At 40.1% G+C, this 24,425-nt stretch overlaps 1 protein-coding gene across 1 annotated transcript; it reads right to left on the bottom strand.

Moving 5' to 3' along the window:
- Nucleotides 1-9,478: 9,478 nt before the first annotated feature.
- LOC131328447 (uncharacterized) lies at nucleotides 9,479-10,165 on the bottom strand. The gene has a single exon (XM_058361391.1). It carries the CDS (start codon nucleotides 10,163-10,165, stop codon nucleotides 9,479-9,481), a length of 687 nt encoding a protein of 228 aa, XP_058217374.1.
- Nucleotides 10,166-24,425: the final 14,260 nt, after the last annotated feature.

Genomic DNA, 24,425 nt, shown 5'->3' with positions numbered 1-24,425 from the left:
TCTAAGTACGGTTGGAAAATCTTGTTCATGAGACACATGAATACTGCCGGAGCATTGGTCAATCCGAACGGCATCACTATAAACTCGTAGTGTCCGTACCGGGTGCGGAAGGCCGTCTTGGCGATATCCACATCTCGAATCCTTAACTGGTGGTAGCCTGATCGGAGATCAATTTTTGAGAAACAGGTTGCTCCTCTTAATTGATCATGGATCCTAGGCATTGGATATCGGTTCTTGACTGTGACTTGGTTTAACTTCCTATAGTCAATACACAGTCGAAGTGTTCCCTCTTTCTTCTTCACGAACAATGCAGGTGCACCCCACGGTGATGTGCTTGGTCGGATGAATCCTTTGTCCAATAGCTCCTGCAATTGGGTCTTGAGCTCCTTTAGTTCTGCAGGGGTCATTCGGTACGGTGCCAAGGAGATTAGTGTTGTTCCCGGTTGGAGTTCTATAGAGAAGTCTATCTCTCTTTGAGGTGGTAAACCCGAAAGTTCTTCAGGGAAAACATCGGCGTACTCACACACGATGTGCGGTAATCCCAATTCTATTCGGTTGGTTTCTTCCATATGGAGACTAGCTAGCCATCCAAACAGGTGATTCTGCCACCTTGATCTTTTCGTCATCGAACTTGCCGTTTGTCTATCCCCCTTAAATCGGAAACAAGTTCCTTCAGAATTATGAGCCGTCACCGTCTTCTGATGGCAGTCTATGACCACTCGGTGAGCTGATAGCCAATCCATTCCAAGGATTACGTCGAAATCCTCTATGTCGATCACTCTGAGGTCGCAGGTTGGCTATTTTTATCTCGCACCCTCTACACACTAAATTAACAGCTATACTCCCCCCTAATGGCGATTTGACTTTTGTACTCATACTGAGGGATTCTGTTTTTAGTGTGAGAGCAGTAAAACAGGCAAAAGATATAAACGAATGCGATGCTCCAGAGTCAAATAATGGTTGCACGCAGGTACTATACAATAGTAGCGTACCTTGGATCACAGAGAGATCCTGCTCCTGCTCCTGCTCTTAGTCTGTAGTGCAAAGATGCGTCCTTCAGTGCTTTGCTGGGTTCCCACGAGCTGCTTCCCCTTGTTCTGCCCATTCAACTGCTGTGATGGGCCTCCGGGGTTCTGTTTTCCAAATCTGGTCTGTCCCAGCTGTTGAGCTTTCTGGCTTCCAAAACCTCCAGTTCTCTCCCTCTGGGGTTGGGGGCATTCACGTTTGTAGTGACCCATAGCCTGACAGTTGAAGCACTGAACTGTAGCTATGTTTCTGCCGCCCCTCTATTGTTTGCCACATCCTGGTGTAGCAGTCTTCCAAGGTTGGTTGTTTTGCGACGGGGTGAAGGGTTTGGTAGGGTAGGGTCCGCGGTTGTTGTTGGAAGGTTGAGTTCGGATAGGTCCACCAGTGTTGCCTGTCGCCTTCTTCCATCGGGCTTTGAAGTCATTTTCCTCACTCTCCAGTCGAAGAGCACACTTCACGGCACCGGCATAAGTGGGAAAGACTTGAGACACCACAGCCCTTCTAGCAGTTGTCAGCCCCCATTCAAACCTTCTCGCTTTCTTGTCCTCCGTTGCTATGGCGGCTAGGGCGTAGCAGAACAGTTCCTCGAACTTGGCCGCGTATTGGGTAACGGTCATCGTTCCTTGTTTCAGATTTAGAAACTCTTGTTCCTTGACCAAACAAAGAGGGGTGGGGAGGTACTTGTCAAGAAACAGGGTCTCGAACTCGTCGAAGGTCATTGTGGCTATGGTATGGGTTGCCTCTATCAAATCCCACCAATAACGGGCTTCTCCTTTTAGCTAGTATGTGGCTAAGGCTACACGATCTCCATTTTGGGTAATCTCCAAGCTGTCCAGGATCACCTTGACTTCCTTCAGCCATGTTTCAGCTACGACGGGGTTGGTATCTCCATTGAAGGTCGGGGGTCGGCGTTTGCAAAATTCGTTCATCGCTCGAGTTCGGGTCATAGGTTCATCATCACGGTTTGGCTTTCGGCGGTTGGCGTTTAAGGCTGTTACGAGTGCTTGCATGATTTGAGCTAGGTCGGGGTTAGTGTTAGAGGATTCACCATTCTCATATCCTAATACACTGCGTTGGTTCACCATCTACGAGTAAAAATTGAAAGGGGGAGTTTTAGTCTACTTAACAGTTTTCCTTTTGTAAAAGGTATGTCTTTCTAGAAGTCAAACGCAATAGATTATATAGTATGCAACAGTACTCTTAAAAATAAGGCAAGCTTTTCATAGATAAGCAGGGCATCACAATTACAAACATAGAGTTCTACTATAAAACAAGTAGACTTAAACCAAGATTTCCTAATACAAGTTGAAAATGATCCTAATCCTTAACATCCTACATCCCGAAGGATTACAACGGTTACTAGATTTATTCTAGGTGCGCCTAGGTAGTATCCTTGGCCTTCACGGATCTTTTGGGGCCTCGTCCTCTTCGAGATCCCCTTCCTCCGTATGGTTTTCTCCCGTAGTCACTTCATTGGCGTCCTTATCGCCATCGTCTTCTTCTTCCTTAACTCCAACCTCAAAGTTCTCCATCGGGGGTAAGGCACCAAAGAACTCATAGAAGGCATATAGGATTGGGAACATTTTAGGAAACCAAGGGTCTTTCTCCACGGGAATAGGGGTATTCTGCTGCACCCTCATGAAATCTCGTTCTTCGGCGAATATAGCAGCAATGAAGTCAGGATTCTCCACTAGTTGAGTTGTCTTAGCTTCTACGCGTCCTTGAGTTGGCGAGCTCCAACCAATAGGTTAATTAGGTGGTTCATCTACAAGGAAAAGTTTAACCTCAATTAGTAACGTTTTTAGACAAATGTTTACTAGCATGAAGAAAACTTTCGAGTTTCTAAATTTCACATTCGATCCTTGATTTAAGTCATCATCCAATTGTTCAGGAATTCCCAGCTCGATGGTTCTGCCAATTTCAAACACCTTGCTTTAATCCGAAGATTGTTTTGTCAGAATTCCACCCAATTTGGGACGGTAAACTTAAACTCAATTCACGTTTATGCAACGGTCAAACTATCTTATGGTTCTACCCCTTCTACCCATGGCCGAGGTTTTGAACCTAAAGCTTTGATACCAAGTTGTAACGCCCCCAAATTCTAGGTACGTTAATAAGACTTTTTATTACAAAAAAAAAGTGAGTCTGGCTCATTATTACATCACAAAGTCTTACAAGTGTACTTTTAGACAAACAAGGAGGGAACTAGGGTTCCTAACTACTGCTCCGCTTCTTCCTCCATCAGAGCTAGCTCTTCAGCTCCAAAGGCCTCCAAGGTGTAGAGTTCACCCTGTTCATCTATGAGGTCTGACATATTATACCAGCGTCGCCACCAATATAATATGTCAGGGTCACCAAAAAGGCAACACCGTGAGCTACAACGCTCAATAGAGTAACCCAAACCCTCTAACCCTTAACTTACAAACAATACATCATAAAATCAACAATTTCCACATAATGCATGCTTATCTAACCAAATTAACTAACAACGACACATCCACATTCGAAAATCAATCAACGTTGGTGTCCAAGATTTGTGAGTTTCTCCTACGCGACATCTCGTAAATCGTGTCTCGTTTTCCTCATTTCATAACCCATATTAAAAACCCATTTTTATCACACCTAACCTCAGTTCCGCCGTTTCGGGTTCCCGAGTATCCTCACAATGGTTCCGCCGCACCGGGTTCCCATTGGCACACTTGTCATTGACTCCTCTCCGCGGATAACCAAGCCACACACCCAACCTCGGTTCCGCCGTTCCGGTCTCCCAAGTATCCTCACAATGGTTCCGCCGTCCCGGGTTCCCATTGGCACACAAAACACACACCACACAATGGGCTACCACGTCCGGCCACATTGCGGTTTCCAAAACATTTCACTTTTCAAAAACACGCCTTTTCATAAATCACACCCTAGGTGCCATGTTTCAAACTTTCTCGATTTCCATGTCTCGTTCTCATGCATTGACTCCGCGGTAAGACTCCACATTTAATCATAAATCATTCATTGAAAACTTGAAACTAAACTAACAAGATCATCCAACTCAATATTATACCACAAGTAATGCAAGCAATTTACGTAAGCATACTCATAACCCTTTTTAAAGAACAAATTCCAAATACTTCCGTTCAAGCGATAATATTCCAATCTTTCGAAAACCGTTCTATCTTACTTTATGGGAAATTCTAAACAACATATGTTTATTCGAAGTTAAAAGTTGATTATTCCAACATACTCAAACTTTCATTTAGCGAAAATAAGTTTGTTAACTATCATGCATTTCAAACGTCATAACCTTATCTACTTTAACAAAAACGATTAAGAAAATTATACTTCGAACTTATGGACATTCTACTTTTCAACATACGATTCTATACTATACGTAGAGTAAGTGGACTAGGGTTTCTACCTTTCTTCTTGGCGGTAGTGGCGACTACGGAAAGTAAGTTGACGATCGGGTGGAGTAACTTCCTACGGTATGCTTCCGAAAGTTTTGAAAGAGAAAGGTTTCTCACGAACTTGATCTTGACTAAACTACTTGAACTTTTTGGATCGAAAAGGGTTTTAGGATGAGTTTCTTGAAGAACTTTAGGAAGAACTTCAAGAATGCTCAAGAACAAGAAAAAGAAAGTAAGAACACAAATCTTTTTCTAGAGAGAGAAGTTGCTAGGTGAATGTGAGAGTTGAATGGTTGGACAAGGGTGCTATTTATAGCAAAAGTCTTGGCTATTACCCAAGGGATAAAATTTTTCCTAGCAATTATTGTCCAATGGGTAAAAGTCCTTGAATGACTGGATTTTGTACTTGGGTAGATCTTAAGAAGATTTCAAGATTTGGTTGTCATGTAGTACTAGGATTGTGTGTGAGGTTAGCTAAAAGATGAGCAACACAAGCACACACATCACTCTCGCTCTCCCTCACCCTCTCTCGGCCTCTCTCCCTCTCTCTCTCTCTCTCTTTCTCTCCTAGTACTAGTACATATATATATATATACACAATAATGTACTTAGAGTACTATGGGATTTTAAAACTAAGATTTTTCTAATAAACAATTCAATTAAACACATGTGTACATATATATATATATATATATATATAAATAAGACCAAGTACAAAAATATATATATTAGTATGTACCATGCAATCTATGTAGATCCCAAGTATCCAATAAAAAATTATAATGTCAAAATTCACTATTAAAATAATCCAATTTAGCACATGTCTCTTATTAAAATAATGAACTAGTGTACCTAGGAAATCTAGGGTATTAATATATAAAGTACACACACACACACACACACACACACACACACACATATATATATATATATATATATATATTAGTATATCAACACATTGGAAATCTTGAAAATGATTGTTTAATAACCCTTTTACTTATTGGAAAGATTAACCCTATTATCCAAGGGGTAATAATTTCCTTAACGGTTATTGACCAATGGATAAAAAGAATACTTAAATAAGACCTTGAAATACTACATGTCCTTTTAGTCATGTGGATATATATATCTATATATAATTGTATATATGTACCTAACAAATCTAACTTAGATATTTTAATGGAAATCCTATTGTCCAATGGATAAAAATTTTCCTAACTTTTATCATCCAATTGGTAATGGTTAAAAGGTGACTAAATGGTTTGGTAGTTAGGTTTCTCTAACTAATTGGTTAGAAGCTAACTATACTAGCCAAGAGATATAATCTAAGTATGACGGATTAACAGAGCTAACAAGAAAATCAATAAGCCATCCAAGAGAAATTTAAGAATTTGAATAAACAACGAAATTTTTATTTACTAAAAATCGGAGTTGTTACAACCTATCCCCCTTAAACAATTTCGTCCTCGAAATTAGGTGTACGCTCGGATTCGAACATGTGAGGGTAGTTTGCTTTCATGATTTCTTCTCTCTCCCTCGTGGTTTCTCCAGATCCACGGTGCTTCCACAGAACTCGTACCAATTTGATGGTCTTGTTTCGAATTATCATCTCGCTTCAGTCTTGAATCTCTATTGGTTCCTCTTCGTACGTCGCGTCGTCTTCGATGGTGATGACTTCCCAATTGAGAACATGGGTGGGTAAGGCGAGATATTTGCGGAGCATTGAAACATGAAACACGTTATGCACTCTATCTAACTATGGCGGCAGGGCTAGACGATACGCAACCTTTCCAATCTTCTCTACGATGTCGAAGGGTCCGATATAGCGCGGGGATAGTTTTCCCTTCTTCACAAATCTGATGACTCCCTTCTTCGTTCTAATCTTTAGGAACACATGATCTCCTACTGCAAAGGATAAAGGTCGGCTCCTTTTATCCGCATAACTCTTCTGTCGGCTCTAAGCGATATGGATTCTTTGCCGAATGGTCTTGACCTTCTCTGTGGTATCCCGCACTATGTCAGGTCCAATCAATCCCGTTTCTCCAGCATCTGTCCAGTAGACTAGGGATCGACAAGGTCGGCCGTAGAGAGCTTCGTATGGTGCCATCCCAATACTTGCTTTGTAGCTGTTGTTGTAGGCAAACTCCACCAATGGTAGGTACTGCTCCCACTTCCCAGAGAAATCCAAGGCACAGGCTCTCAGCATGTCTTCCAATGTCTGTATTGTCCTCTCCGTTTGTCCATCTGTCTGAGGATGGAAGGCTGTACTAAGCCTTACGTCTGTTCCTAACGCTTTCTTTAATCCCTTCCAAAAGTGTGATACAAAACGTGGGTCTTTGTCAGATACTATCGAGACAGGTACTCCATGTATAACAGGCTCAGTTGCTCCACGTTCACCCAAATGGCTGTGTTGGACTTGGGGGATCTTGGCAATCCAGTGACGAAATCCGTCGAGATGTCCTCCCACTTCCAGGTCGGAATTGGTAAAGGTTGAAGGTCTCCTCCCGGTTTCTGATGTTCGGCCTTGACTTGTTAACACACCAAGCAGGTAGATACAAATCGGGCTATGTCCTTTTTCATTCCTTCCCACCAGTACATTCTTCGCAGGTCATGATACATCTTCGTACCGCCAGGGTGAACTGCGACGTTCGAATGGTGAGCTTCTTGGAGTACAGCTTCTCGAAGGGTCTCAATATTAGGTACGAATACCTTTCCCTTGAATCTCAGGCTGTTATCCTCCTCGATTGTCCATCCTGGTAGCGCCTTTCCTTATCGGATTCGATACCGGATGAACTCGCAATCCTGTACGAATGTTTGGGCTAGTAAGATTTCCCGGTGAAGGGCCGGTTCTACAATTAGAGCGTAAAATTGAGCGTTTTTGTTCTCTGACGACGGTCGTAGGTTGAACTCGTTGAGGGTGTCTACCATCTCCCATTCCTTAATAGCTGTCTTGACCTTCTGTGCCCTATCCTTTCGGCTTAGAGCATCAGCTACCACATTGGGCTTGCCGCGGTGATACTGAAGCGTAAACTTGTAGTCTTCCAAGTATTCCATCCATTGACGCTGCCTCAGGTTCAACTCTTTCTGAGTGAAAAGATATTTGAGGCTCTTATGGGCGGTAAAGACTTTGAATTGTTCTCCCCACAGATAGTAACGCTAGGTTTTGAGAGCAAATACTACTGCAGCCAATTCTAAGTCGTGGGTAGGGTAATTCTTCTTGTGCGGTCGAAGATGTTGGGATCCGTAGGCCATAACTTTTCCATTCTGCAGTAGCACGCATCCCAAGCCATCTCTTGAAGCCTCGCAGTAAATCGTATAATCTACACCTCGTTCGAGAATGATGAGTATTGGTGCGCTGGTTAGTCTCTTCTTCAACTCTTGAAAGGATTTCTCACAGGCTTCATTCCAATCCAGCTTCACTCCTTTCTCAGTTAGCCTGGTCTTTGGTTTTGCAATGATTGAGAAGTCTGGTATAAATCTTCGATAGTACCCAGCCAATCCTAGGAAACTTCTGATTTCGAATACCGAGGTCGGCTATTTCCAATTTAGCACTGCTTCGACTTTGCTTTCGTCCACTGCGATTCCTTCCTTTGATATTACGTGTCCCAAGAACTTAACCACCTCTAGCCAAAACTCGCATTTACTCGCCTTGGCATAGAGTCGATTATCTCAGAGTACGTGTAGCACTATCCGAAGGTGTTCCTCGTGCTCCTCCTTATTGACGGAGTATATCAAGATGTCATCAATGAACACCACTACAAATTTGTCTAAGTAGGGTTGGAAAATCTTGTTCATGAGACACATGAATACTGCCGGAGCGTTGGTCAATCCGAACGGCATCACTACAAACTTGTAGTGTCCGTACCGGGTGCGGAAGGCCGTCTTGGCGATATCCACATCTCGAATCCTTAACTGGTGGTAGCTCGATCGGAGATCAAATTTTGAGAAACTAGTTGCTCCTTTTAATTGATCAAATAGATCATCAATCCTAGGCAACGGATATCGGTTCTTGACTGTGACTTTGTTTAACTTCCTATAGTCAATACACAGTCGAAGTGTTCCCTCTTTCTTCTTCACGAACAATGCAGGCGCTCCCCACGGTGATGTGTTTGGTAGGATGAATCCTTTATCCAATAGCTCCTGCAATTGGGTCTTGAGCTCCTTTAGTTCTACAGGGGTCATTCGGTATGGTGCCAAGGAGATTGGTGCTATTCCCAGTTGGAGTTCTATATAGAAGTCTATCTCTCTTTGAGGTGGTAAACCCGAAAGTTCTTCAAGGAAAACATCGGCGTACCCACACACAATGTGCGATAATCCCAATTCTATCCGGTCGGTTTCTTCCATTTTGAGACTAGCTAGCCATCCAAATAGTTGATTCTGCCACCTTGATCTTTTCGTCGTCGAACTTGCCGTTTGTCTATCCCCCTTAAATCGAAAACAAGTTCCTTCAGAATTATGAGTCGTCACCGTCTTCTGATGGCAGTCTATGACCGCTCGGTGAGCTGATAGCCAATCCATTCCAAGGATTACGTTGAAATCCGCTATGTCGATCACTCTGAGGTTGCAGGTCAGACGTAGGTTGGCTATTTCTATCTCACATCCTCTACACACTAAATTAACAGCTATACTCCCCCCTAATGGCGATTTGACTTTTGTACTCGTACTTAGGGGTTCTGTTTCTAGTGTGAAAGCAGTAACACAGGCAAAAGATATAAACAAATGCGATGCTCCAGAGTCAAATAATGGTTGTACGCAGGTACTATACAATAGTAGCGTACCTTGGAACACAGAGGGATCCTGCTCCTGCTCCAGCTCCTCAGTCTGTAGTGCAAAGATGCGTCCTTCAGTGCTTTGCTTGGTTCCCACGAGCTGCTTCCCCTTGTTCTGCCCATTCAGCTGCCGTGATGGGCCTTCGGGGTTCTGTTTTCCAAATCTGGTCTGTCCCGGCTGTTGAGCTTTTTGGCTTCCAAAACCTCCAGTTCTCTCCCTCTGGGGTTGGGGGCATTCATGTTTGTAGTGACCCATAGCCTGACAGTTGAAGCACTGAACTGTAGCTATGTTTCTGCCACCCCTCTATTGTTTGCCACATCCTGGTGTAACAATCTTCCAAGGTTGGTTGTTTTGCGACGAGGTGAAGGGTTTGGTAGGGTGGGTCCGCAGTTGTTGTTGGAAGGTTGAGTTCGGATAGGTCCACCAGTGTTGCCTGTCGCCTTCTTCCATTGGGCTTTGAAGTCATTTTCCTCACTCTCCAGTCGAAGAGCACACTTCACGGCACCGGCATAAGTGGGAAAGACTTGAGACACCACAGCCCTTCTAGCAGTTGTCAGCCCCCATTCAAACCTTCTCGCTTTCTTGTCCTCCGTTGCCATGGCGGCTAGGGCGTAGCGGGACAGTTCCTCGAACTTGGCCGCGTATTGGGTAACAGTCATCGTTCCTTGTTTCAGATTTAGAAACTCTTGTTCCTTGACCAAACGAAGAGGGGTGGGGAAGTACTTGTCAAGAAACAGGGTCTCGAACTCGTCGAAGGTCATTGTGGCTATGGTATGGGTTGCCTCTATCAAATCCCACCAATAACGGGCTTCTCCTTTTAGCTGGTATGTGGCTAAGGCTACACGATCTCCATTTCGGGTAATCTCCAAGGTGTCCAGGATCACCTTGACTTCCTTCAGCCATGTTTCAGCTACGGTGGGGTTGGTATCTCCATTGAAGGTCGGGGGTCGGCGTTTGCAAAATTCGTTCATCGCTCGAGTTCGGGTCATAAGTTCATCATCACGATTTTGCTTTCGGCGGTTGGCGTTTAAGGCAGTTACAAGCGCTTACATGATTTGAGCTAGGTCGGGGTTAGTGTTAGAGGATTCACCATTCTCATATCCTAATCCACTGCGTCAGTTCACCATCTACGAGTAAAAATTGAAAAGGGGAGTTTTAGTCTACTTAACATTTTTCCTTTTGTAAAAGGTATGTCTTTCTAGAAGTCAAACGCAATAGATTATATAGTATGCAACAGTACTCTTAAAAATAAGGCAAGCTTTTCATAGATAAGCAGGACATCACAATTACAAACATAGAGTTCTACTATAAAACAAGTAGACTTAAACCAAGATTTCCTAATACAAGTTGAAAATGATCCTAATCCTTAACATCCTACATCCCGAAGGATTACAACGGTTACTAGATTTATTCTAGGTGCGCCTAGGTAGTATCCTTGGCCTTCACGAATCTTTTGGGGCCTCATCCTCTTCGAGATCCCCTTCCTCCGTATGGTTTTCTCCCGTAGTCACCTCATTGGCGTCCTTATCGCCATTGTCTTCTTCTTCCTTAACTCCAACCTCAAAGTTCTCCATCGGGGGTAAGGCACCAAAGAACTCATCGAAGGCATACAGGATTGGGAACATTTTAGGAAACCAAGGGTCCTTCTCCACGGGAATAGGGGTATTCTGTTGCACCCTCAAGAAATCTCGTTCTTCGGCGAGTATAGTAGCAATGAAGTCAGGATTCTCCACTAGTTGAGTTGTCATAGCTTCTATGGCATCCTTAAGTTGGTGAGCTCCAACCAATAGGTTAACTAGGTGGTTCATCTGCAAGGAAAAGTTTAACCTCAATTAGTAACGTTTTTAGACAAATGTTTACTAGCATGAAGAAAACTTTCGAGTTTCTAAATTCCACATTCGATCCTTGATTTAAGTCATCATCCAATTGTTCAGGAATTCCCAGCTCGGTGGTTCTGCCAATTTCCAACACCTTGCTTTAATCCGAAGATTGTTTTGTCAGAATTCCACCCAATTTGGGACGATAAACTTAAACTCAATTCACGTTTATGCAACGGTCAAACTATCTTATGGTTCTACCCATTCTACCCATGGCCGAGGTTTTGAACCTAAAGCTTTGATACCAAGTTGTAACGCCCCCAAATTTTGGGTACGTTAATAAGACTTTTTATTACAAAAACAAGTGAGTCTGGCTAATTATTACATCACAAAGTCTTACAAGAGTACTTTTAGACAAACAAGGAGGGAACTTAGGTTCCTAACTACGGCTCCGCTTCTTCCTCTATCCGGGCTAGCTCTTTGGCTCCAAAGGCCTCCAAGGTGTAGAGTTCACTCTATTCATCTATGAGGTTTGACATAATATACCGGCGTTGCCACCAATATAATATGTCAGGGTCACTAAAAAGGCAACACCGTGAGCTACAACGCTCAATAGAGTAACCCAAACCCTCTAACCCTTAACTTACAAACAATACATCATAAAATCAACAATTTCCACATAGTGCATGCTTATCTAACCAAATTAACTAACAATGACACATCTGCATTCGAAAATCAATCAACGTTGGTGTCCAAGATTTGTGAGTTTCTTCTACGCGACATCTCGTAAACCGTGTCTCATTTTCCTCATTTCATAACCCATATTAAAAACCCATTTTTAACACACCTAACCTCGGTTCCGCCGTTCCAAGTTCCCGAGTATCCTCACAATGGTTCCGCCGCACCGGGTTCCCATTGGCACACTTGGCATTGACTCCTCTCCGCGGATAACCAAGCCACACACCCAACCTCGGTTCCGCCGTTCCGATCTCCCGAGTATCCTCACAATGGTTCCGCCGTCCCGGGTTCCCATTGGCACACAAAACACACACCACACAATGGGCTACCACGTCCGGCCACATTGCGGCTTCCAAAATATTTCACTTTTCAAAAACACGCCTTTTCATAAACCACACCCTAGGTGCCATGTTTCTAACTTTCTCGATTTCCGTGTCTCGTTCTCATGCATTGACTCCGCTGTAAGACTCCACATTTAATCATAAATCATTCATTGAAAACTTGGAACTAAACTAATAAGATCATCCAACTCAATATTATACCACAAGTAATGCAAGCAATTTACGTAAGCATGCTCAAAACCCTTTTTAAAGATCAAATTCCAAATACTTCCGTTCAAGCGATAATATTCCAATCTTTCAAAAACCGTTCTATCTTACTTTATGGAAAAATCTAAACAACATATGTTTATTCGAAGTTAAAAGTTGATTATTCCAACATACTCAAACTTTCATTTAGCGAAAATAAGTTTGTTAACTATCATGCATTTCAAACGTCATAACCTTATCTACTTTAACAAAAACGATTAAGAAAATTATACTTCGAACTTACGGACATTCTACTTTTCAACATACGATTCTATACTATACGTAGGGTAAGTGGACTAGGGTTTCTACCTTTCTTCTTGGTGGTAGTGGCGACTACGGAAAGTAAGTTGACGATCGGGGTGGAATAACTTCCTATGGTATGCTTCCGGAAGTTTCGAAAGAGAAAGGTTTCTCTCGAACTTGATCTTGACTAAACTACAGAGAAAGGTTTCTCACGAACTTGATCTTGACTAAACTACTTGAACTTTTTGGATCGAAAAGGGTTTTAGGATGAGTTTTTTGAAGAACTTTAGGAAGAACTTCAAGAATGCTCAAAAACAAGAAAAACAAAGTAAGAACACAAATCTTTTTCTAGAGAGAGAAGTTGCTAGGTGAATGTGTGAGTTGAATGGTTGGACAAGGGTGCTATTTATAGCAAAAGTCTTGGCTATTACCCAAGGGATAAAATTTTCCCTAGTAATTATTGTCCAATGGGTAAAAGGCCTTGAATGACTAGATTTTGTACTTGGGTAGATCTTAGGAAGATTTCAAGATTTGGTTGTCATGTAGTACTAGGATTGTGTGCGAGGTTGGCTAAAAGATGAGCTACATAAGCACACACATCACTCTCTCTCTCCCTCACCCTCTCTCGGCCTCTCCCTCTCTCTCTCTCACGGCTCTCTCTCTCTCTCCTAGTACTAGTACATATATATATATATATATATATATATATATATATATATACAATAATGTACTTAGAGTACTATGGGATTTTAAAACTAAGATTTTCCTAATAAACAATTCAATTAAACACATGTGTACATATATATATAAATAAGACCAAGTACAAAAATATATATATTAGTATGTACCATGCAATCTATGTAGATCCCAAGTATCCAATAAAAAATTATAAGGTCAAAATCTCCTATTAAAATAATCCAATTTAACACATGTCTCTTATTAAAATAATGAACTAGTGTACCTAGGAAATCTAGGGTATTAATATATAAAGTACACACACACACACACACACACACACACACATATATATATATATATATATATATTAGTATATCAACACATGGGAAATCTAGAAAATGATTGTTTAATAACCCTTGTACTTATTGGAAAGATTAACCCTATTATCCAAGGGGTAATAATTTCCCTAACAGTTATTGACCAATGAATAAAAAGAATACTTAAATAAGACCTTGAAAGACTACATGTCCTTTTAGTCATGTGGATATATATATATGTACCTAACAAATCTAACTTAGATATTTTAATGGAAATCCTATTGTCCAATGGATAAAAGTTTTCCTAACTTTTATCGTCCAATGGGTAATGGTTAAAAGGTAACTAAATGGTTTGGTAGTTAGGTTTCTCTAACTAATTGGTTAGAAGCTAACTATACTAGCCAAGAGATATAATCTAAGTATGACGTATTAACAGAGTTAACAAGAAAATCAATAAGCCATCCAAGAGAAATTTAAGAATTTGAATAAACAACGAAATTTTTATTTACTAAAAATTGGAGTTGTTACACTAACTGAGCCACCAATTCGACTTGTGGTGTACCGAAGCTAGATTAAGCATCAATTGCCTTTTTACTGCATTTTATCTATATAACGTGGAGGTGGTTTACCCCACGGAACTATTTTGAAAGAGGTGGGTGTCACGACCCGCCTTTTATTACAAATAAACTTCAAAATAACCTATATATTATGCACTTCCAGGCCCCATTCTCTCAATATCCAAATTTACATTACCAAAATAAAGTAAAAGTTTACATGCCTCGATGACCTTACAATCAAAAATGTACAAGTATCCGATTAAGTTCTCAAATAAAGAAAATGAACGAGAACATATCCATGATTCTTAAGCCTTTAGATCCATCTCTAAACTTGAAAAATTTGGGTTGCAACAACATGAGCCACAGCTCGTGCAGGAAATACGCTAAATGAAAATATATGAACATGCAAAGCTTGATACACAAAATATACTCTTTCGTCCGATGTTCTAAATGAAGTTATTAAATCTCTCAATACAATGCCTAGTACAAAGAAGCGAAAATAATCTATGCATAATGTTAACTGTTTCCATTCCCTTATTTTTTTCCTTAATAATCTAAAGAATGCTATTAGGCCACCAAATCAATTCTAATCCCGAATAGAGCAAATAACCCATAAAATTCAATATAGAAAATAACAAAGTCCAAAATATAATAGCCAACCAACTCAAATATCAATTCACTCGACACGGAATCATAAAATTATAAACTATGTTATTACTGTTTAGAGTCTATCACAGCTTGCTGGTGTTGGCTATTGTTTAGCTACTTTTATTAGGTCCATGTATTATCATAAACTTTGTTGTTATTCCATTCTGCTGCTGTTGTTCTATTGATGTACCGTGAGGTGATTCTGTTGTCCAGTAATGAGTGCTGCGTAGTTCTCTGCCATGGCTTCTGCTGTTATGTATTATGCAGCTATGTTGCTGCTGTATTGCTGCCTGTTATGCAGATGTTTCGCTACTGTGTTCTACTCAGATGTTTTGTTGCTGTGTTCAGCCTTGTGTGCTCTTCATTCTGTCATGTTTGTGTGCTTTTGATGCTGGCCAAGTGATGCTATCAAGTTCCAACCGTACTTATAGCACTCCCAGTGTTGTAAAGGACTATGGCATATTCATGTGTAATTTGATTTTGTAAAGGCTTGTGGCATAGTCATGTGTAAATTGGTTTTGTAAAGGCCTATGGCATGTAAGTTTCGATGTGTATTAGGGCTGCAATTAGCCTTTTTGTCGTGTGTTTCCTTTTCCTCTTTCTAGAGGGGAATGAAACATTCGTTTTCCTATGTAAGTTTGTTTTGTTTTTCTCCTGGGGTATGCCCCTTGTAGGCTATATATTTGCTTATCTTTTTTTCTATTTCAAGCTAGTTTACCCCAAAAAAAATCATAAAATTATATGAGTTGGTCACCGATACAACCAACCGACAACCATGCTAGACGTCTCCAGCACATGCACTTTACGGGCTACTAACCCGAAGGACGAAGCAACCTACCCCGCGCGGGTTTATGGACTTTCACCGACGGCGTCACAATTGACCCAAGTTTCCCGGTGACCCAACTCAAAATCACAAAACTATCATATGCCAAAATATCTCAATACTTGGCCTCAAGCCCAAATCAAAGAAAATCAACCAAATTTTCTTGAATAACTTGCCCAAACGCTTCAAAATAAGTCAATATAGGATAGGTTCAATGTAGTGTCCACAAAATATACTAACTAACAAGTACCCAAACCATATATCAAGTACCTCCCACATACTTACTAAATTGACAAAGAAAATTAGACTTGGTATATAAATAAGCCATCTACGCTACTTGCTTTCTTCAAACACAGTGCATGCTAATGACTAGCCCAGGCTTAAGAGTAAAACAAAAGTCATAATTTCTCTAGCAAAGAGAACCCTATACATATGAATATCAATACAATCAAAAAGAAAATAGCACGACTCAAACATAATTATGAATATTATTACCAGATCTCTAACGAAACTCATGTGTAGCAAACATATCCAAACAAATAAACTAGGGCTTACTCTATCATTTGATTAACTCTAACCAAAACTCAAACTAAGTGCACACCAAGGCTTATACACACCCATATTTAATCACTTAGCATGAATCCTACCTCAAAAGGGAGAGAAACCTCCAAAATGTTGAAATTCTAAAATGTTAGGAACACCAAAGTTGGCCGATTGAGATTTCATTTGAATCGCTGTGTAGCCCTCTGTCCATAGATCACGTTTTCTTCTTGCCTTTTTGCGAGATTCATGAGCCTTGACCTTCGATTTTTGGTGTTGAAGCATAAGGGTTTGTAGAGAGTTTGAGAGAGAGAGAGAGAGAGAAAAGACGACGTTGGAAGAAGAAAATAAAAGGATCAGCTCTCCTGAACCAATTTTGTATCTTTAAGTCTAAAAAAAATTACATCATGCCCTCTACACTACTTAGGCACACCCCCAAGTCTTATACTTGTAACTAGTTAAACAAATGCCCCATGTGCTATAAAAATAAATAGAAATTAGGCATGGGTCTCTACAATCTCCCCACCTTAAGGAATTTCGTCCCCTAAATTCACCACGTACCTCTAGAAGAAAACAAGTTGGATACTTAGAACGGAATTTGGATTCCCACTCTCACATGGCTTCCTTGACTCCAAAATAATGCTACATCACATTGATAAAAGGAATGTTGTTCTCACACAAGACTCGCATTCGATTGTCTAGAATTTTCACTAGTTGCTCTTCACAAAAGTTGTCATCCTCAATCTCGAATTCTAAACGTCAAGAGTTGTCTCCCTCAATCTACGTAGTTCTTGTGGTGACTTCGGGCAGTAATCATTCGTTGTCAAATTGAAGCAACCTTCTCGGTGGTCTCTCACACTAAGTTTGGCCCTTAACCGTTGTCTTCCCAATTGGTCCAACAAATCAGCGATCTCTGTAGAAGGTCTCACATGGTGCCATCTCGATGCTCAATTGATAACTATTATCACAAGCGAACTCTACTAATGGCAAGTAATCCACCAAAATCTCAAAACAAATCTGACACTGTAGTTCATAGCACAATATAACAAACACCACAATTCTAACTTAGGGCTCGACATAACCGAGTGTATGACACTCAAATGATGTGAAAGTTTCAGTTCAAACGAAATTTATAGGATGAAATTAGGCCATCAAAATCCAAGGATCCAACCGAGGAATTGTGGAAGTGGAAACTAGGCTAGATGTCAAACTTGAAGTCACGCCGGCCGATCGCACTTCAAATCAAACATCCAAGCTCAGTAACCCGACAAGGCTGATCATGAATTCAAAGAGAACATCATAAGATACTCAACAATTGGATGAACGAGTCAAAGCTCAATGGAGGCTAAACAATGAGCTTGGTATGCCAACTCTTAAGAATTCAAACACATCATCAAAATATGGAGGATTAACCATGATATTAATCATGATAATAATCATTGTGGCTGACTGATATTAAACTGTTCTGTTGCTGCTGTTTTGCTGGCAGTCCATTTGCTCAAGCTATTGCTGCTGCTGTATGCTCCTCAAGCTACGGCCACTGCTGTTATGTAGTCCCTGGTTTCTGTTGCTCATTTTGCAGCTGTGTTGCTACTATTTTGTTGCCTGTTATGATGCAGCAGTTTTGCTAATGTGTTCTGCTGTTACCTTATTCAGCCTTGTGTTCTTTGTGGCTTTGGAAGGTAAAGTGCAAGGGATGCTGCCCAGATTGAAACGCCCAGTTTGTGTTCTAATGTTTCTGTCCAATTTGTGTTCGTTTGATGTTTTCCAAGTGATGCTTTATAGCACAAACAACCATCAGTTGGAAAGATTTTGTGAAGGCATGTGGCAGATTCATGTGTAATTTGGTTTTGTAAAGGCCTCTGTCATATTAGTCTCAGTTGTTCTTGACCTATTTTGCCCTTGGTTTTCTCCTCCATCTTGTAGATGGATTAGAAACCCATGGTTAGGTCATTTTTATTTCCCTCTAGCTCTTTGTTGCCACTTAGCATTAGCACCTCCACTTTTCTCTCTTTCTTTTTTTTTTCTTTTTTTTTTTCTCCTGGGGTATGCCTCTTGTAGGCTGTACATTCGGTTATCCTTTTTTCTATTCAAGCTGATTTACCCAAAAAAAAAAAAAATTCATGACCTCAGGTCAAGAAAAAGGAACACCATTTTTATTTCCGGCAAGAGAAATATATTGACTATAGAAGCAGCATACAATTACAAGGTAAATGCAATTTTTGAGTTGATGACAGATCAACACAATGGACAAAGCCAAAGCAAGCAAATGGATTCAAGGCCAAAATTAGGAATGGGTAAGACTCCCTAACAAGTTTCATCAAAACAATCAAGGACAAACAACTTGCCTTCAAAGCCGAGAAACAACATTAAATCTTGACACCAAGAAACACAATAGTAGCGGCACGATCGAAATATGATAGCAGCAAAAATTAACATCTTGATACCAAAGTGCAAATGCATCAATAGTAGAACTAGAGTGAGAGGGCAAAAGTATATGCCAAAAGAAGAGCCATCATGCACCATAGAATACTGAGAGCAAAATTCAAATAGCACAAGATAATCAAAGGAATGGCAATTTGATAGCCAATCTGGATAATGAAAAACCAAGACAGGTCAAAGATATGAAAGACGTTAGACCAAAGGAAACAAACTAAGAAACAAGTCACGCTATTGAGAAGAGAATCAACTGAGCCAATGAAGAAGAAACATTACAAGGGTTAGGACTTAGGATGTCAAAATCATCAAACAGGTCACCTAGCATCTAAACACATAGCATTCTAACATGTATTTTCATTCAGCACATAGTTAAAATACAGATGTCATTCACTTAACATATAACTTTACCAATGTTATTAACTTACACAAAAACACCCAATCACAAAAACACTTTCATCTAGCACGCAACGCTACAATCAAAGTAAAGTACCCATGGCCCTTTGGTATTCTAACCTAGAGCTCCAAGCACATAGCCAAAAATAATTTAACAATAAGCACATATCACATCTAACATAATAAGAGAAAGGCACCCAAATGAGACTAAGTCTCCTCCCACTATTTCTAGGTATTCAAACCTAAAGCTCTAATACCATTCTGTCACGACCCGCCTTTTTTTACAAATAAACTTCAAAATACCCTATATGTTATGCACTTCTAGGCCCCATTCTCTCAATATCCAAATTTACATTACCAAAATAAAGTAAAATTTACATGCCTTGATGACCTTACAAACAAAAATGTATAAGTATTCGATTAAGTTCTCAAATAAAAAAAAATGAACGAGAACATATCCATGATTCTTAAGCCTTTAGATCCATCTCTAAACCTGAAAAATTTGGGTTGCAACAACATGAGCCACAGCTCGTGCAGGAAATACGCTAAATGAAAATATTCCCTCCGTCCCTTAATGGATGTCAATTTTGGGAAAACTCAAAATTTATGTAGACACAATCATTACACCATTTCTAATAAAACTTTTCAAAAATACCCTTTTAGTTTGAAAACAACTTGACTAGAGTATACAAACCCCACATGGAACCCAATGAGTAAATCCTGGAGTAATCTGGGCAGCAGAGTTGGTTTGCTGCAAATCTGGCACCTTTTTTTAAGTAATTTGAATTTGAATAGTTAGAGACAAGGGCAAAATGGGCAGATCAAGTTTAATGGACATCCATTTTGGGACAACAAAAAGCGTCATAAATGACATCCATTACGGGACGGAGGGAGTATATGAACATGCAAAGCTTGATACACAAAATATACTCTTTTTATATATAAATATTGAAAAGTTTTTCATGCTTCCATTCGTCCGATGTTCTAAATGAAGTTATTAAATCTCCCAATACAATGTCAAGTAAAAGAAGCAAAAATAATCCATGCATAATGTTAACTGTTTCCATTCCCTTTTTTTTCCCCTTAATAATCTAAAGAATGCTATTAGGCTACCAAATCAATTCTAATCCCGAATAGAGCAAATAACCCATAAAATTCAATACGGAAAATAACAAAGTCCAAAATATAATAGCCAACCAACTGAAATATCAATTCACTCGACACCGAATCATAAAATTATATGAGTTGCTCACCGATACAACCAACCGACAACCATGCTAAACGTCTCTAGCACATGCACTTTACGAGATACTAACCCGAAGGACGAAGCAACATACCCTGCGCCGGTTTACGGACTTTCACTAACGGTGTCACAACTGACCCAATTAGGTTTATGGACTTTCACCGACGGCGTCACAATTGACCCAAGTTCCCCGGTGACCCAACTCAAAATCACAAAACTATCATATCCCAAAATATCTCAATACTTGGCCTCAAGCCCAAATCAAAGAAAATCAACCAAATTTCCTTGAATAACTCACCTAAATGCTTCAAAATAAGTCAATATAGGATAGGTTCAATGTAGTGTCCACAAAATATACTAACTAACAAGTACCCAAGCCATATATCAAGTACCTTCCACATAATTACTAAATTGACAAAGAAAATTAGACTTGGTATATAAATAAGCCATCTACGCTACTTGCTTTCTTCAAACACAGTGCTTGCTAATGACTAGCCCATGCTTAAGAGTAAAACAAAAGTCATAATTTCTCTAGCAAAGAGAACCCTATACATATGAATATCAATACAATCAAAAAGAAAATAGCATGACTCAAACATAATTATGAATATTATTACTAGATCTCTAAAGAAACTCATGTGTAGCAAACATATCCAAACAAATAAACTAGGGCTTACTTTATCATTTGATTAACTCTATCCAAAACTCAAATTAAGTGCACACCAAAGCATATACACACCCATATTTAATCACTTAGCATAAATCCTACCTCAAAAGAAAGAGAAACCTCTAAAATGTTGAAATTTTGAAATGCTAGGAACACCAAAGTTGGCCGATTGAGATTTCATTTGAATCGCTATGTAGCCCTCTGTCCATAGATCACATTTTCTTCTTGCCTTTTTACAAGATTCACAAGCCTTGACCTTCAATTTTTGGTGTTGAAGCATGAAGGTTTGTAGAGAGTTTGAGAGAGAGAGAGAGAGAAGATGACGTTGGAAGAAGAAAATAAAAGGATCAGCTCTCCTGAACCAATTTTGTGTCTTTAAGTCTAAAAAAAGTTACATCATGCCCCCAACACTACTTAGGCACACCCCCAAGTCCTATATTTGTAACTAGTTAAACAAATGCCCCATGTGCTATAAAAATAAGTAGAAATTAGGCATGGGTCTCTACATGGCAGCATAGCCCCTCTAGCCTGTTTACTTTATGTCTTATCTATCTAATAGAATGGCGGCGGCAAATGGAGAAATACTCCCCATGACTATGTGGGAATACATTTATCCCAATCATGTTTATCCATCTTCCCACATAGTTGCCCCCACCGCTCCTGCCGTCAATGTATTTAGGATACAAATGAAAATTTTCAATTTGTTACCCCGCTTCCATGGCATGGATCACAAACACCCTTACAAACATGTTGCGGCTTTCAAGGGCAAACTCGGTACCCTTGGTGCCATTGTGAAATCAGAGTCCGCATGGATGAATTTATTTTCTCTCTCTTTAAGGGATAGTACCAAAACTTGGCTCAATTCCTTGAACCTTCAATCTGTGCTGACTTGGGTTGATTTGCTAAATGAATTCTACAAAAAGTTCCTTCCCATTTTTTATATGTGGGTTCACAATAAACAAATTCAAACCTTTGTTGAAAGAGAGAATGAGTCATTTTATGCATGTTGGGGAAGATACAAGGACTTGCTCATTGTGGTTCTACATCATGGCTTTGAAAATTTCCAAATTGCTAACTATTTTCATAACAGACTTTCTCAAAAGAGTCATGCTTTCATAGATGTGTTGTGCGATGAAAAATTGTTTGATAAAGAACCCGTTGAAGCCTTAAATTTCTTTGATTGATTGGCTAAAACTTTGCAATCTAGGGTTTTTGTTAAACATTTTCAAGGTTCCAACTCAAATGCCATGGAAGAGGGAATTGAGCCACAAAGCTTTGTTGAAAATGTTAGTTTAGATTGTGACAGCTCCTCAGAGTCTGCATGGAGTGATAAGACTATTGATGAAACTAAGGTCCAGAGTTCTCCTCTTATGGATCCCCCTCTTTGTGATGATCTAGGAGAGAAATGCCTCACCGCTAAGGTTGTCTCTTCCAATCTCCCGTATCTTGAGCCTTCCCCGGAGGAACTACTCCTTGCTCATGAGATGAACATGCTTGACACATCGGGCGTCTACTATGAAGATCTGTTGGAAAAACCTCTCCCCGATAAGGAAATGGATGCCAAAGTGGATTACTTGTATTCATTGTTGGCTAAACAGGATGCTTATGAAGCAATCTTTGACGAGTTGGAGCCCATGGAAGCTACAATTGTCCCTTCGAATCCTCTGTGCTTTGATCTTCACACCGCTAAGGAAATGAATGATGAGGTAGATTCCTTACACTCTTTGTAAAAAAAATGAGATGCATGTGGGCCTAATCTTGAGAAGTTACCAATCATAGAACTAATTGATTTTCTTGGTGTTGAGGATGTTGACTTGGTTTACAATCCTCTTATAGTAGAATTTCTCAACAATTTGAAAATTGATTTGGTTTGGGCTATGCACTTGGTTGAACTTAAATGTCTTAAACAAATTCGGCAATTGCGGTACTCAAAGTATCTATTTTTGTGGCATGGCCGCATTCAATTTTTGACCAAGATTTTGGAGTGGAGTGACGTGCTCATGGTAATAGCTCTTAATAGCACAATCAATGTTCGAAATCCATGTTTGGCTGAAGACATTTGAACTAGGCATTCCAAATTTTTGTTTTCCTTTTTTCTATTTTGCTCTTGATGGTCTAGTATAGCCACCCGTTTCTTGCCTCTCTAGTGAGCAATGGGAAAAAAAAGTATGACTTGCATGATTGCGTGATGATCGGGTGGTGTCCTTTTTATTTTTCTATTTTTAATACTTCATTGGTTTGGAGCCGGATAACACGAGCCAGGCGGTTCTAATGTCATTTTCCTGTTAGTAAGTTCTTTGTCCTTCTCCGCTTCTACAGGGTTAACATGCTACCACACCAGGATTTGGTCTAACGTCGGGGTGAGTGAGGCATTCAAGAGCCCTAACCACGGGTGTGATTACGTGTCGCGGTTGTTAGTTCGATAAGGCCTTGACCGTGGCCCTATGTGACTAGTTGGTGGTTCTGTCATGATGAACTGAAGGAGTGAAGCCTTGGAAGCACAACACAACTCCGGATTGAACGGAGGCAATGACATAAAGCCTCCAACTTGGTCGAGGTATACGGGGGTTGACATTCCCCCGAAGGTACAATCTTTTGTTCTTTCCTCTCAGTACTGTTGTTCCTCACAGCTCTATATATATGTTGTTGAGACTTATCTCTTTTTGTTTTCGTTGAATTTTTAAAATTTTTGCTCTTTCTTGCAATCCTCCCTTGTTAGTAGTTATTTCGCTTGCTAGATACTTTAATTATGCTCAATTGTGTCAATATGGCAAGAGTCATGTATCCCGTCGAATTTGGTTATATGTTTGAATCTATGTCATATGCATATACATGAACATTGATGAACAAGTTGAGCCTAAAAGTCAAGTCAAGTCAAGAGTTGTGCATTGCTAGAGTAGAGATTCATTTCTTAAGCATCCCATATTTTTTGTTCTCATTTCCCGCATTTGCATAAATAATATCTTTTTTTCATGCTAAAGTAGTGTATATATATTTCATGCATCTTGTTGGAGTTGTTAGCGTACTTAGAAAATGATTCGAGGCATTTTTATTTGATTAAACCATATAAGAGTCACCTTGTCCTTATTTTGAACCATAGTCCGAGTCTCTTCCATTTTTCAAACTTAGGTAACCAGATGTTCAGAGGGTTGCGTGTCTATAGTTTTCAATGTTTCAAGGAGGTTTTGAGGGTGGTGTAAATGTGATAGAAGTGGTTGGGATGCAAAAAGGCAAAAAATTGGTACATGATTCCTTATCTCTCCTCTCCCAATACAAAAGCTAAGACCCCAAATTTTCATCTCCTTCTCCAAAGCCCTCGAAATTGGCCTCTGAATCTCTCTCATTACAAATATCACCTCAAATGACCCTATTTCTCAAAGAAATGCTATGAAAGAGCAAAATCATATTTGAAAGAGGGTTGAATACTATGATGAGAGGATTGGTGTGACCTCCGGGCTAGCTTACATTCTGAATGAGGAAGAGTCAGATCAGGAAGGGGAGCTCAATGCTCAATACCGTGAGGAGCCAAATGAGGATGACG

Source organism: Rhododendron vialii, chromosome 6a (genome assembly GCF_030253575.1).
Source record: "Rhododendron vialii isolate Sample 1 chromosome 6a, ASM3025357v1".
Taxonomy (NCBI): Eukaryota; Viridiplantae; Streptophyta; class Magnoliopsida; order Ericales; family Ericaceae; genus Rhododendron; species Rhododendron vialii.
This window is presented reverse-complemented; position numbering and strand designations above follow the sequence as displayed.

What these genes read in the sequence shown, in the direction of transcription:
- LOC131328447 (XM_058361391.1), bottom strand. Translation starts at nt 10,165, where the DNA reads ATGAACGAATTTTGCAAACGCCGACCCCCGACCTTCAATGGAGATACC.